Genomic DNA, 16,242 nt, shown 5'->3' on the forward strand with positions numbered 1-16,242 from the left:
AAGAAAACACCGTAAATAAGGGAAAAAACTCCACATTTATAGACATAGATCTCAATATTATAAGATTTATATTACTTTTGCAACACCAAACAACATTAATTAATTACCATTATTTAACTAACTGATTATTTCTTTCTTTGATTGATTCGTGTTTTGTCGGAAACAATGAATAACTGCGCAGCAGAGTTTCAACTTGATACGAGAATGGGACATGAATGATACAACGTGTTCTAAATTTGTATGGAGGATATGTTCCGCATTGCATTTTATGTTAATAAAGATTTATAGGCCTATTTGATAATACATTTATTGCTGTTGGTTATTTGCATAGTTTATTGTAAAAACAAAAGTATCTACGATAACAATAATCTTATCGCAAAGTTTATCTCGTTGACGTTTCTCATAACTCATTTGATATTTTGTTTTACAATTTTATTGTTAGATTATCATTACACACAAGACTAAATGACTTCATAGACTGAGTTTTGTTTTTTCTCATATCTTTGGGACGTTCCTCGGAAATGAAAATGCAGGCAGTGGGATTGAGCCATTGAGGTGGGGAGGGGTTGACGTCATTATGATCATGATGACAGTCTGAAATGTAATCCCATTGGACAAGTAGATCTATTGTATTCATGCACGTTTTATAAAACAATAAAGTGCCACGGTTTTGTTACTTTGTAGTAGCTCTATTGTTTGTTTGTTTTACATGTTTCGGATGTTCTTGCAGAGTTGAAGATAGTTTACTTCCTAGTCCAAACCTCCCGCAGGACGACGGGGAATGGGAGCGGGCAGGGTTTGAACCTGGGACCATCGATAAATCCAAACGACAGTCCAGCGCAAACCGCACGACCAGGCATCCATCCATCTATTGTAACTCTACACCGCGGACAGGACAATTTGTCATTACTTTATTCTGACTCTACACCAAAGACAGGACAATGGTTTTCATGTTTAACTATCACGCTAAAAATAATTGGCGATTCGTGTTCATTATTCGTTAATAATAGTAATAAGATTTCGTTTTTTTTTTTCACAGTTCGTTTGTTGTAACTTGTAACAGTAAGTTTTAGTAAGTTTTATATGTAACAATTAGTTATTTGTAACAAAAGGCTATTTGCGATATTTATTTGTAACATATAGTTATTTTAAATAGTGTATTTAAAAGTAAGTGAATTGTAATAGTTTGAACGCTTAGTTTTCTCTTGAATGATAGGCAGATTTATTTAGAATGGCACTACAACTTGCGCTAGGAATGTAGGAACTAAAAACAAACAAAGAAATGAAAAAGTGGAGAAATATTTTTTATTGTGAATCTTTTCTTACTCAACAGGGCCACGTTCAACTTTGAAAACATATTTGATCGTATTTTTTAGGACAAGACTCTGGCCCCAAAACCCTCCTATAGAACAAAAACTATACTGCCTGATCTGGAAACCACTGCGCAGTTCATCTCAGATATAGGATTACTGATCTAAATCTTTCGACATCTATATGAGAACGAAGAAGAAGTTAAGTCTGTAAGTTGCAGTTTGTTCTATTCGAGGTAGATGGATAGATAAATAATGAGGATGTAGCATGGGGTCTCGCAGGTTGAAAATGTCGGAAATTTAACAAAATGGAGTTTAGGGTGTTTATTTGTTCCATTCAGATTCAATTATTTATAAAACTTTCATTTTGACGTTGGCTGTTGACGTATATCTAAAAGAGTCTCGTTCTGCTAGATAAAAGTAACCGCAAGCTGGAGTTGTTCACTAGGTCTCAGAAAAAACAAACAACATGGATTATCTAAATGAGCATCACCCAGTTAAAACATAAGCAGCATATAGTATTGACAGTATTTATTTAAATGAGCATCACCCAGCAAAAAAGTAAGCAGTATATAGTATTTACAGTATTTATTTAAATTAGCATCACCCAAGTTATATCACAAGCAGCATATAGTATTTACAGTATTTATTTATATATCTCCTCTTACTACAAGATACGTCTCGTTTTTTAAATCACACATTCGCAGCATTCCACATTCACACTACGATGTGTCTCTTCTTTCTGCACGCATTCGCACCATTCCATTTTCACACTACGATATGTCTCTTCTTTCTGCACGCATTCGCACCATTCCATTTGCACACTACGATATGTCTCTTCTTTCTGCACGCATTCGCACCATTCCATTTTCACACTACGATATGTCTCTTCCATAGACATAAATAAATATCGACTGGCCGATAAAAGAGTTTTATGAAACGAAAATTTGTGACTTGCAATTTTGTGTACTTTATTATATTGCATTTATGAGCAGTATAAAAGTTAAGTATTCATATCTATTTCAGCCACACACCTATATATATTGTAAATAAGGAGGCAGTGTAGTTTTGTTTAATCTCTAAGAATGAAGATCATGTGATGTTTCATAATTCTGAAATACGAATACAATAGATATACATGTTTTCAAGTTACTTGAAGTAACTTCCTTCGGCCAGTCTATATTTATTTATGTCTATGGTCTCTTCTTTCTGCACGCATTCGCCCCATTCCATTTTCACACTACGATATGTCTCTTCTTTCTGCACGCATTCGCACCATTCCATTTTCACACTACGATATGTCTCTTCTTTCTGCACGCATTCGCACCATTCCATTTTCACACTACGATATGTCTCTTCTTTCTGCACGCATTCGCACCATTCCATTTTCACACTACGATGCGCACATAACATAGGATGATTATTTTAAAACTTACTTGTCATTTCCATTATAATCTTATTGCGTAATCCACATCCAGAAATAACACGAGAGTAGAATTTTGATCAATAGTATCAAAAGATCACAACAAATCTTAAATCTTGGAATCACTAGCTAGATGTACAGGACATCCAAACCTTGCTTCACTGTTTCAATACACGAACACGAATTTCAATCACTTTTTGGTTCTTCTGAACAAGTGATCCTTTTGATGAACTCTAAAAGCTTATTGACTTCAAAAGTTCAGATTTCACCACAGATATAGAGAAGATGAAACACAGTATATAGTTTAAAAAAAAAAAGACTAAAGTTGAAGCATCTAGTCAGAATGTAAGCACATATCCCCGAATGTTTGCACAAGTCTTCTGCACAGGAGAATGAAAGCCAACAGAATTGATCCTATGTTGAAATCTAAGTGTCACCCTGAATAAATAGAAGGCAAGCACAAGTAGACTGAGCAAGCGTGATTTGGATTTGAATAGAGCCTTATAGAAGACATACAAACTTAAGGACTCAAAAGAATGGGGTCCAGCTGTGATGTTGGGCTAGGAGGGTGGGGGACAAGTGGTCGGGGGGTGTGGTGGGGCGAGGAGGAGTAATCTTTTCAACAACTTTCTTTTCTCCAATTGTGAGGAGCTCTAATATTTCAATCTAACAAACAAGTTAAATATATATTAAAAAAAAAAAAAACTTTTTTAAAGACCTCACTTATATTTAGTGAAATTGCATCACTTATTTATTTTAAGCATTGGAGGCCATGTCGGTGCCATTTTTTTTTTTTGTATTTTAAAAATTAAATTACTGTTAAGGTAGGTTATAATGCTGCTAAGGCCATGTAATAGTCTCTATGCTTTCACTCCCTTTTTCAACAACACAAGCCACTGTACAACAAAACTAATTAATAACGACTAATTGATTAACTAAGTGGATGTTGTTTTTTTAATTGATTTATGTGTTGACATCAATAATTAAATAATTATGCAAAGTTTCCGCTTGATATGAGAGAGAGGGAGGTAATAGAGAGGACGTGTATACTATTTTGACCAGACAGAAAAGATTTGTTATGTGATAAGTCGAATAGACTTTTATAGTACTTTGTAGTAACTAAAAGAAATAAAAGTATAAGAGCTTATGTAAAGGAAAAAAAAGTTTTTAAAATGGTTAATGGGATATTGACTATTATTTTTCTCCTAACGTAATGCTTACTTGAGTGTTGTGGGGGCCTTTAAAATCGTGACCTTATTTATTAGAAGTGGCTGCAAATCAATCTTTCAAGCCTGGGGGCAATATGAAATGTCGAGTTCTGTTGGACCTATTGTTGTGGAGTGTGTGTGTGTCTGCTTGTTCCTATGGTGACGGTGCGAAGGGGTTAGGGACTGGTTGTGAATGATGCAAGAGAAGCGGCCATGTCATCAGCAGTCTCAGGTACGAGAGACGACTCCAGAATGCCAGAGTGAAAAAAATAAAAAAAATAGTTTCCCTTTCAGACTCTGCCATCTGGTCAACCGACGCTAATCACTAAATTTGCTGTCATCTGTGGACTAAAATTGATTCTGAATTTTGTAAATCACATCCTGCATCGGCAGTCAAACTTAAGTGGTTCATTCTGGCAGATTTTATTATTATTATTATATTTTTTGTAACATCACATGCCTATGAGTGAAGAACGAGATTTCAGTCCTTTAGCAAAAGAAGCAAAAAAAAAAAACATATATAAGAATTACTTTAATTTATTTTAGCCCTTTATTTTTGCCCTAAATAATTTAAACTGTAAATGTTTGATTTAAAAAATTGCTATTGTGTTCTATAACTTACTACCGGCATGGTAAATTTCTAGTTAGAATGACAAAGTGACTCTGTTGATGAAATGATTGCCTGATGTGATGAAACCATGTTACACTTGTGTGTTAGTTAATTAATTCAAAGCTTATGTTTTATTTATATCTTCTGAATGGTGAGTCAGTGTCATTAGGGGAAAGATGAACAGCTTCCTTCAACAACAAACCTCTCTTACGTCTTGTTGTCAGCATGCTAGGATTGTGCTGCTCAGTCTGAAGGTCATAACGACCATGTGTGAAAAGAAGTAGCAGAAGTTTATTGAGTGCCAGACAGCAACTACTGCACTGCGCGTGCGGTTTTCTGGTGTGACCTACATTTTATATAGCTAGTTGTGGAATACCAGGTCGAAGGTCAAAATGTGTTTTTCTGTGATTTGTTTTCAATCTGATTTTTTTTTTATCAACGAGAGTTGGTAATAATTCTATATTTATCTCAAAAGAATTACAAATCATGGTTAATGTTGCCAGTAGAATGATCGCTCTTTTATTCTGTAACTATATTTTATAAAATTAACTTTTAAAAACAACATGGTATAGTCCTTGTCTAGTCATAGTAGTATGTGTACATTATTTCTTGTTACATCACTTAAGTTCCTCTTTTAGACCTCTTGATACATATAGCAGAGGATGTAAATGTCATCTGTTTCTGTGGCCCTCGGTTCACAAGGGTGTCATGTGGCCAGCACAATGACCAACCACCTTTACTTTTCTCAACAAATGTCACGAGTTCTTCTTGTGAAGTAGGTGCTAAAGTGCTAATTCGTTGATGGTGATGAGGAGTGCTAAAAATTGTAGTCTCTTTCTTAATATGTCAGGTGTTGCAAGAAGTTACTTTAGCATGCCGGGGATTTTATATCTCTAGATTTAAATACTATCTTAGAGATTAAATAAGTGAAGATCCTTTTAAAACAAATACAGAACTTTAATTCAAAACTAGGAATCACTGCAATGTACTGTATCAAATAAAATATTCACATTTACTACTAGATTCAATACAAATACAAAACTGATCTCTATCAATTCTAACTCAAAACTAATGTACGTCTTTACTGTCTGAGAATCTCTACACGACTGACTCCCTCTTCGCGCCTTTATTCTCACTTTCAATTATGACCTTTGGCTCAACCAATGAAATTGTTTCCTTCAACCAATCAAATAATTTTCTATCAAGTGTTACACGCGTGATAGCTACGTCATTGGAATTACCGATGTTGGTCTTAATTCTTGACTTTATATTAAATTAATATTCGACATTGATACGTGACAGGTATTCATTAAAGTTGAATGGACTTAAAGCTCCCGAAATTAAAAATCCCAATCTACACCAGGTATTGAACCCGGAACACCTGGATTTGGAAGCTGAGCGCTGTACCACTCAGCCACTGCGCCTCAGTCTATGTAACATTTGTGCACTTAGCTTCACTTTTTAATTTTTTTTATTCGGTGTTAACATTTATTAAATTTTCCGTAACAAAACAATGTGATGTGCTCAGTCTTCCTGATTGAATGTTCTACAAGATTCTACAAGATAGAAGAGACACACGCTTGGCATTATATTTATTTAGAAGTTTCGTTGTTTATCAACTATTTAGATTGTTTTTTTTTTGCAATCTCAAGCTGAGTTTTTCAATGGCAAGTTTCTCAGAACTCTCAGATTAATTAGATTAGCATTACCCAGTCAAACCACTAACAGTATATTTAGATCAATTAGGGAATCGTTCTATGCGTCTGTTGCTTTAATTGCATAACAAGAGATATAGCAGGATTAGGAATTTTCTATTCCCTGCAAGTTCTTACAATTTCCGGAATTATATAGAGACAAGTGACAGTTTAGATGCGATTAAACCACTTAAAATGTAAAGCTTACATGCTAAAAAGTGTGTAATATTTGCGTCTTTCAGTAGCACATGAAATGACTTTTGTCTGGGCCCCCTGACTCGGCCCAGTCCCACCCACTCAATCATCCCTCAAATAGGCCTTAGAAATATTTGGATCTCTTTTGCCGAGTCTGGGCCATCATGGTGACAATCCTTTAAAGTTCTATAAAAAAGCGTTTTGGGTGTGTGTGTTTTTGTGTGTTTTTAGCGACCCCCGAAAGGGGAATAGACGATATTAATTTTGTCTGGTCTGTCCATCCGTCCGTTTGTCCGTCTTTCCCGTTTAGATCTCGTCAACTAGACAAGATATTGAAAATCATGATATTTTAGACATTTCAAAGTTCTGATGCAACGGCTACTTTTTTTTTCTGAAAGCGAAAAATGTTATTTTTAAAATCAACTATGCAAGCAGTTTTTCATAACAATACACAATTTTTACAACTATTCACTATTAATAATAAAAAACACAAGGAGGTTTTCAGTGAGGCAGGTTGCCATATTTGGAACACATTGCAGCAAACGGTTTTAGATTTTTTGTCAAAATTTTTTTTTTACAAATGTATTGCTAAGTTCTGTCATATACCTACTACATTTGCAAAAAAAAAAAATGTTTACTTTTTTTTTTAAAGAGAAAAAATCTATTTAATATGCATAAAAGTAGAAACTAATTTAAAACCACAATTACTAAGTAGTTTTTCAAATTATCTCGTGACCTGCACATGGCATAAACGAATATACCGGTGGAAATAATCTAGGAAATATTTTTTTCTTATCTTAAGGGTTTGAATGAGAGATTGACCCTTTTACAAAATCATCAGATCAATTAGATAATCATTATATGACATCAGTTAGGCCAGATTCACAGCTAACTTTACTCTCACTTTCACCTATCCCTTGGTCTGCTAGACCGTTGGGGCTACACACAAGATCTTTCAACCTTCTTTCTCCATTCTTCTTTATCATTTGTCTTTAGATTTTCATTCAGATATGCTTTCTGAAAATATTGAAACCTGTCTTCTTACCTGCCTGGGTGGGCCCTTCGGGGGCCGATTTTAAGTTTGTGTTCCCACACAAGCTGTCTTTGTAACCTTGTTTTTTATTTTTTTTATTTTTAGGTTTTGTTTTAAGCCAAATATTTTGGTTCAGTGGCATCTGCCATAAAATAGCAATGTTAATATGAAAGCTGGCTGCTATATATAGATATGTGCCGAATTTCATTTTTAATAGAAGAATAGCAGTAAAGAAAAAAAACTATAAAAATGGGTGTGTTTAAACTATGTGTCATAAGGGAAACAAGTTTGAATGTTATGATTACATGACAGATATTCAATTTCCATTTTATTCTTCCATCCAGCAAACTGACGGGTTATCTAGTACGTATTTGCCCTGTAGGCAATGGTTGCTGTTTATTCTTCAGCTATACCGTCTTTTGATAGATTCGCCGGTCTTGAGTATTTAATGCTGTTTGCATCTCTGATAACTGTTATAAGCTACAAGATACCAAAATGGACGAGTTGAGGACTGGCGGAGATTGAACAAACGAAATGTCGAATAGATGGAAGCTACAAAGTTGAAAGAGAGATAGAGAGACAGACAAAATTAAAATAGGGAAGACACACTTATAGAATGAGATCAAGAGAGTCGAGGGGAGAGGGAGTGACGAGAGAATGAGAGAGAGAGAGAGAGAGAAAGAGACAGAAAGAGAGTGAGAGAGAAGGTGACATGAGAGAATGAGAGAGAGAAACAGACAGTGAGAGACAAGGAATGAGTGTCAGTGTGTAATCAAGAGAGTAACAATGAAAGAGATGGACAAATAACATGAAGGGAAATTGTGGTATTGAATGAGTGGGAGAGAGAGTGATTGTAATAGGAGGAGGCTGGCAGTGAATGAGTACGTGAATAAGACAGAAAGGGAGAGAGAGAGAGATAAAGAAGGAGAGTAATAAAAAAAGATTTAGACACACACACACACACTTACCACTTACAACCAATGACATAGTCTTCCAGGTGCCTTACTCTGGTAAGTAAATACACTAAACTAAACAAACTACTTTTCTTCACAGACATTTGCTGCTTCATTTCCACGACTCAATGCTAAAGTAACAAGATGGATTCGGAGGGTAGAGACGGCGGGTGCTGAATAATAACAACAGTATTAACACAAAAACACACATTTGTTGCATACCTTTTTTTTTTACAGAACAATTTTTTCCTCCCTTAGTTTCTGGAATTTCCCAGTTTTCTGAAATACGGGGAATTTGTTTTTTTTTTTTTTTTTTGTTTGGGTCTTGTCTTTATTTAACATTGGTTTGGTTGTTTTTGTTTTGTTTTTACCGGTAAGTGATGAATTGTTTAGGTTTCTGAGTTAAATATCAGGTTTCAGGTTGACCTTTTTTCACTTAAAAAAATAGGAGTCTATAAAAAGAAAAAAAAAGTAGTGCAAAAATTTAAAAGAGAAACGATACTTAAGTCGAGTAGAAGACTTACAGGGTCTGACCCTGAGTTTAGTCTTAAGTTTAAAAACAAAGTATTTAACTTCAGTAAAAAAAAAAAAAGTATTTTTACTTAGGCAGCAGATGACTTCTGAAAGCTGCAGAGCTCTCAATGACTGGAACACAGATTTGAGGCAGTTAAAGAGCTCTCATGAAAGACTGGGACACAGATTTGAGGCAGTTGAAGAGCTCTCATGAAGGAATGGAACACATATTTGAGGTAGTTGAAGAGCTCTCATGAAGGAATGGAACACATATTTTAGGCAGTTGAAGAGATCTCATGAAGGAATGGAACACATATTTAAGGCAGTTGAAGAGATCTCATGAAGGAATGGAACACATATTTAAGGCAGTTGAAGAGATCTCATGAAGGAATGGAACACATATTTAAGGCAGTTGAAGAGATCTCATGAAGGAATGGAACACATATTTAAGGCAGTTGAAGAGCTCTCATGAAGGAATGGAACACATATTTAAGGCAGTTGAAGAGATCTCATGAAGGAATGGAACACATATTTTAGGCAGTTGAAGAGATCTCATGAAGGAATGAAACACATATTTGAGGTTGTTGAAGAGCTCTCATGAAGGAATGGAACACATATTTAAGGCAGTTGAAGAGCTCTCATGAAGGAATGGAACACATATTTTAGGCAGTTGAAGAGATCTCATGAAGGAATGGAACACATATTTTAGGCAGTTAAATAGCTCTCATGAAGGACTGGAACACATATTTGAGGCAGTTGAAGAGCTCTCACGAAGGACTGGAACACATACCTGAGGCAGTTGAAAAGCTCTCCTGATGGAATGGAACACATACTTGAGGCAGTTGAAGAGCTCTCCTGATGGAATGGAACACATACTTGAGGCAGTTGAAGAGCTCTCCTGATGGAATGGAACACATACCTGAGGAAGTTGAAGAGCTCTCCTGATGGAATGGAACACGTATTTTAGGCAGTTAAATAGCTCTCATGAAGGACTGGAACACATATTTGAGGCAGTTGAAGAGCTCTCACGAAGGACTGGAACACATACCTGAGGCAGTTGAAAAGCTCTCCTGATGGAATGGAACACATACTTGAGGCAGTTGAAGAGCTCTCCTGATGGAATGGAACACATACCTGAGGCAGTTGAAGAGCTCTCCTGATGGAATGGAACACATACTTGAGGAAGTTGAAGAGCTCTCCTGATGGAATGGAACACATACCTGAGGCAGTTGAAGAGCTCTCCTGATGGAATGGAACACATACTTGAGGCAGTTGAAGAGCTCTCCTGATGGAATGGAACACATACCTGAGGCAGTTGAAGAGCTCTCCTGATGGAATGGAACACATACTTGAGGCAGTTGAAGAGCTCTCCTGATGGAATGGAACACATACCTGAGGCAGTTGAAGAGCTCTCCTGATGGAATGGAACACATACTTGAGGAAGTTGAAGAGCTCTCCTGATGGAATGGAACACATACCTGAGGAAGTTGAAGAGCTCTCCTGATGGAATGGAACACGTATTTGAGGCTGCTGTCTAAGGCGCAGAAGACGAAAAGAAAACGTAAATAGACCGGAAATCAGATGTCATTAAACATGCAAGTTGCTCCTGAGGTGTGCGTGATCGTGTGAAACACTGAACTTATCCTTAATCATTGGAATCGAAGACATTTCCCTTCAATCAATCAGATTCGTACCCCCAGATGTTGTTTGGTTCTACCTTGATTCTTATTATTTTTTTATTTTTGTTTTACAATTTAAAGGAATGAAAAATGATTACAAGATATGCAATGACCACTAGATGGAAAATCCTGTTTCTATTGTCAACTTTTAACAAGAGTTTGGTCACTTTTATCCGTCACAGCGATCTGCATCGTTCTAATATTCACCATGGAACTGAATGGATTTAGAATTGTTCTTTAGTACTTAATAATTTAATTTCAATTAACTATTCGGACTAGTGTTGTGATTTTGACTCGAAATCTTGACTTTGGTAAACTAGTACACTATCTCTCAGCCACTGTGTCCAATAACCTCCATTGTAAACAAAAAAACAAAAAGCTTATCTAAAGGGAAGAACTCCGCCCTTAAAACTATATCTATTAAAAATGTGCAAGTTATTTCGCTTATTCGATATTTAAAAAAATAATTACCAATCATTAATTGACTAATCGGGAGGCGCTGTGGATGAATGGTAAAGCGCTTTGCTTCTGAATCGAGGGTCCCGGGCTCAAATCCTGGTAAAGACTTGGTTTTTAATTTTGGGAACTTAAAGCACCTCGAGTCCACCAGCTCAAATGGGTACCTGATATTAATCAGAGAAAAGTAAAGGCGGTTGGTCGTTGTACTGGCCACATGACACCCTCGTTAACCGTGGGCCACAGAAACAGATTCCTTTTGCATAATCTGCCACATAGATGCCAAGGTCTGAAAGAGGTACTTTACTTTACTTAATTAACTAATTGAGTATTTTGGTGTATTAATTCATGTTTTGTTAGGTACAATAAATAATTGTTTAAAGTATCAACTTGATCAGAGAATGCGTGATGGAGAAATAAGGTTAACAATTATTTAAGGGGACTAAACCCAACAAATTCAGCCATATATTTGAATAATGAATGACTAATTTATTACTTTTTAGCGGCCCCCGAAAGGGGAAAAGACGCTATTACTTTTGTGCGAAATGTCTGACCGTCTGTCCGTTCGTCCCGTTAAGATCTCGTAAACTAGAAAAGATATTGAAAATCCGACATCACAATATTTTAGACCATTCAAAGTTCTGATGCAACGGCTACTTTTTTTTTCCTGAAAGCGAAAAATCTAATTTTTAAAATCAGTTATGCAAGCAGTTTTTTAAAGTGAAAAGGCTAATTAGTATGCATTATATATAAGACCTAAATTAAAATGAATAGTAATCTTATAAACTTCATTTTTAAGAACATTTTTTTTATTGCGGATTTTTTTTTTTTTTTTTTTTTTTGAGGATTCGAATAAGAGATTAGGCCTTTTCAAAACAATTGAATCAATTATAAGACATCAGTTAGGCCAAGGGAGGCGCGGTGGCTGAGCGGTAACGCGCTTGGCTTCCGAACTGGGGGTCCGGGTTCAAATCCTGGTGAAGACTGGGATTTTCAACTTTGGAATCTTTGGGAGCCTCACTGAGTCCACTCAGCTCTAATGGGTACCTGACATTAGTTGTGGAAAAGTATAGGCGGCTGGTCGTTGTGCTGGCTACATGACACCCTCGATAATCGTAGGCCACAAAAACAGATGAACTTTACATCATCTGTCCTATAGACCACAAGGTCTGAAAGGGGAACTAGTTAGGCCAGGTTCACATCTAACTTTACATTCACTTTCACCTATCCTTTGATCTGCGGGACCGTTGGGGCACTACACAAGATCTGTTAACCTTCTTTCTCCATTCTTATCTCTCATTTGTCTTTGATATAATTTCATTTGCATGTTCTTTCTGAAAATATTGAAGCCTGCCTGGATGGACCTTTTCGGGGGCCGATTTTGAGTTTGTGTTTCCACACAAACTGTCTTTTGTAACCTTGTTTTTTATTGATCTATGTCTTGTCATACCAATGAATAATTGTGCAAAGTTTCAACTTGATAAAAGAATGGGTGTGGGAGAAATAAAGTAATAAAGTGTACTCACTTTTTTCCAGACAGAGAGACAGATAAGCTTTTTAAAGATCTTGAAAAGGAGAGATAAATAAGTACATTTCAAACATTGATCGCATATGTTATGTAAGTTATATTGCAGAGTTTCTCGTTGAGACTTTTCTAAATAGGTTTAAGGAATACATCAAATTACAATTTAAAACATATATTGGGCTTCATTGAATTTTTTTTTTCTATTTTTTAACAACAACACATTCACTATCAAACCAATTAAACCTTTTGTGTGACTCTCCATTAGTTACTATTGTCTCTGGCAGCTCTAAACAGTCGCTTAATGTATCTCCCACAGATTGATTGCTGCACCTGTTCAACAGTCAGGTATTCTGTGTTTCTAACACTGGACCCAATGATTGCATCGTTGTCAGCAACAGTTGGATTGTCTCCCATTGCTCATGTGACTTACACCAGTCGCAGATGAAATAACTCGAGACTCTACAGTAGAAAGGTTAAAACGCGGTTGACTGTTATATCATGATGTGAAAAACGAACTACTATTTATTCTCTGTTCCAAGAACGATCTTCGTTACAAGGAAACAAAATTCATTGTAGAATCTTTAACAGTGTCCATTGAGAAATGTTCTGGTGATGTGGCAGGTCTGTAGCAGTATCGACTTCTGACAGGCAACGAGAATCTTTTTGGCGATGTAAAGGCCCTGTGGAGTGTGTGGTATGCTAACTGCAGTTATCCCCTCAGTTGATATAATAACAGAGAATATTGTTACTTTAGACAACTTCCATAACCGCTTAATCTCCAAGCTTGGGTTCCTATATTTTCGATATTCTTCCATTTTCTTAATATTATTATTATTATTATGTCCCTGCACATGTTTGTACGTATGGATAAATAGACACATGTTGTAGGAATCTATTATTTAAGTAGCCAAGTGAAAGAGATTTGATGAGATTAAAGGATGAACTTGAAGATCAACAATTTATATGTGTTATGAGAGAAGTCCATAGAAAGCTAATAGATAACAATCACACAGACAAAAACACTTTCTAAAAGAGAAAATGATTTGGTGTCTGTCTCTTTATCTGTCATAAAGCATGTCTCTTTACCTGCATGTCTCTTTATCTGCATGTCTCTTTACCTGCATGTCTCTTTACCTGCATGTCTCTTTATCTGCATGTCTATTAATCTGCATGTCTCTTTATCTGCATGTCTCTTTATCTGCATGTCTCTTTACCTGCATGTCTCTTTATCTGCATGTCTCTTTATCTGCATGTTTCTTTACCTGCATGTCTATTTACCTAACATAGTTAGTCTCTTTACCTATTCTACATCAGTCTTTGTACCTATCAAACATCGCTTCTTTACCTTTCATAGTCCATCACATTGAACATTCGTTTCTTTACCCATAATATATGTTTCTTTATCATACACCTTTCTCTTTGCCTGACATATACCAGTCTCTTCACCAATCAATAAGTATCACACACGTTGCCTTGAATGTTATAATAATGGTCAGATATATAAGACGTCCAAATTACAATGAGGGAAAATCTGTATATATACGTGTTGCATATATATGTGTGTATGTGTGTGTATATGTGTGTATGTTTATGTGTGTGTGTGCGTGTGAACGAGCGCATATGTTCGTGCGGCTAAAGAAAGCAAAACAAAAAGAAAAAAAAATAAACAACATTTCCGTGCGCATGCGCATACCCCTGAGGTTTTCTTCCAAAAAGGGGGTGGACATGTAAACAGGAAGTCGGATGGGAACGGAACTTATTGTATCAACCAGAGTCTCCTGACATCTTGGTTAGCACTGTGTATCCTCAGTGTCAGTGGTTCTCAGCTTTATACTAAAGAGGCATCGCACGTTCTACTTTCTTGTTTAGAAGTTCAAGTATAAATTGACCGATTGAGACAAAAAGCTGTTGGAAATCTAACTTAATCATAGATTGTAGATTGCGTAGTGTACATAAAATTGCTACATTTTGTCTTCTGAAACTCTACATTAGAAGTAGAGGAGGCTATACTAAAAAAAATAGTTGTCTCTTCTCATGGTAATATTTACTAGCATTTATAATTTATACCTACAGTTATGCCGTTTGTCAAATAATGTTATAATGTAGGTATTTGTAATTAAACATATAGTTTTTTTATTTGAAAATGCTAAAGCTTCTCTTAACACCTATCAGAGTAAAAGAACAAAAAGAAGCTTAGAACCGCTGATCTATCACTACCCCCGGTCGCGGTGTTGTCAGATATATATCTAAGTAAAACAACCTCACCAGAGCAGATAGTTGTATTGTTTCATGTCTTTCATTCATTCAAATGGTGTTGTGTTTTTAATGTACAAAGAATCGTGACTATTAAATTGAATCTAAGGGAAGTAAACCCAAGTGTAATAGAAATCATGCCTTTGTTAATGTTCTTTTGTCGCCCTCAAGTACACATCAAATAACTAGTAGATGTACGCTCGTAAAAACCTTAACGAAGCAAACATTGTTAATGTCTGAATAATTGTCTCATATTTATAGTACTTTAGTCCGAAGAGTGGAAGATTGATTGTAGACATTTCAAAACACACTTTAGGATTGTGAGCTTGTGCTACAAAGATAGACACTGTTTCAATGCGCTGTAGTTTGTAATGACTTTCAACCATGACTGGCGTGTTTCAGTTGTCAATTATTTACTAGGATAACATGCTGTCAGCAAGATGCAACTATACATTGAATTAGCTTTGGTAGACTTCACTGACGTCACTGTTAGTGGGGATCGTGCGCTCCCCACATGACTAGAGTTTGAACCCCACGCTGAACCAATAAAGTAGCCAAACGCTCTGTATCTTATCAACTGCTTTCTGTGATATTCATCTAGTGTTATTGAACTGAGACAAATGGTAAAGTTTCCCGTTCAGACCTTGTGATCTATAAGGCAGATGATGTAAAGGTCATCTGTTTTACTGGCATACGGTTAAAGAGGGTGTCATGTGGCCAGCACAATGACCAACCGCCTTTACTTTTCCCCAACTAATATCAAATACCCATTAGAGCTGGTTGGACTCAGAGGCGCCCAAAGAGCCCGAAGTAAAAAACGCCAGTCTTTAACAGGATTCGAACCCGGTACCTCTGGTTCGGAAGCCAAGCTCCCAACCACCGTGAAAAGAAAGAAAAACATAAGATCGCAGGAAGTGGAAAGTTTGATAACGTTTCATTTTGATGTACAAACATGTTTGTATACATGATTAGGTGTAGCCGACACGAAGAAATGTGTGTCAATTTGGTATGTCATTACATTAAGTCTGTGTACCTGTCAGAGGTGGGTGGAACAGGTCAGGAAGATTGGAATCTGAAAACTTCAGGACGGAATGAGATACATGCGCCACCACCACGCAGTCATGTTGACTTTCCATTCAAAACAAATTACCAAACAAGATGAGGCGCTGTCTGGGTGTAGCTTTACATGGTCACATTCTCAACATCGTTGTCACGTGCCTTTTTAGGATAGTCAACAGAACACCCGCCCCCTTTTTTTTTAAGGGGGACGGGGAGGGGGGATGCAGATTATTTAATTTATTAACGTCACAAAGAGGGCAACATGATACAACTGAATTAATGTAGTACTTTGGGAAGTAGAAAAATGTTTGCCAACAAAATTGTAGTTTTG

At 36.3% G+C, this 16,242-nt stretch overlaps 1 protein-coding gene and 1 long non-coding RNA gene across 5 annotated transcripts in view; one reads left to right on the forward strand and one right to left on the reverse strand.

Annotated features, from left to right (window-relative positions):
- The window catches only part of LOC106065209 (carbohydrate sulfotransferase 11-like), an 84,682-nt gene that overhangs the window by 53,106 nt on the left and 15,334 nt on the right, over nucleotides 1-16,242 (reverse strand). The window contains exon 1 of one of the 3 annotated variants that reach the window (XM_056003480.1): nucleotides 2,747-3,198. The exons of 1 other annotated variant lie outside the window; for it this stretch is intronic. In XM_056003480.1, coding sequence (XP_055859455.1) covers nucleotides 2,747-2,759 — 13 coding nt within the window. In that variant the 5' untranslated portion in view covers nucleotides 2,760-3,198. Of the gene's footprint in view, nucleotides 1-2,746; nucleotides 3,199-16,242 lie in introns of those variants that run through there. One more of the 3 variants, XM_056003476.1, reaches the window with a different exon arrangement.
- Nucleotides 655-15,144, forward strand: LOC129921615 (uncharacterized). Of its 2 annotated transcripts, none has more exons than XR_008773546.1 (3): nucleotides 655-1,062; nucleotides 1,334-1,520; nucleotides 12,916-15,144. It is a non-coding gene; the product is annotated as an uncharacterized LOC129921615 (long non-coding RNA). The 2 variants fall into 2 exon arrangements; XR_008773545.1 differs by having other exon boundaries at nucleotides 1,377-1,520.

Source organism: Biomphalaria glabrata, chromosome 11 (assembly GCF_947242115.1).
Source record: "Biomphalaria glabrata chromosome 11, xgBioGlab47.1, whole genome shotgun sequence".
Classification (NCBI taxonomy): Eukaryota; Metazoa; Mollusca; class Gastropoda; family Planorbidae; genus Biomphalaria; species Biomphalaria glabrata.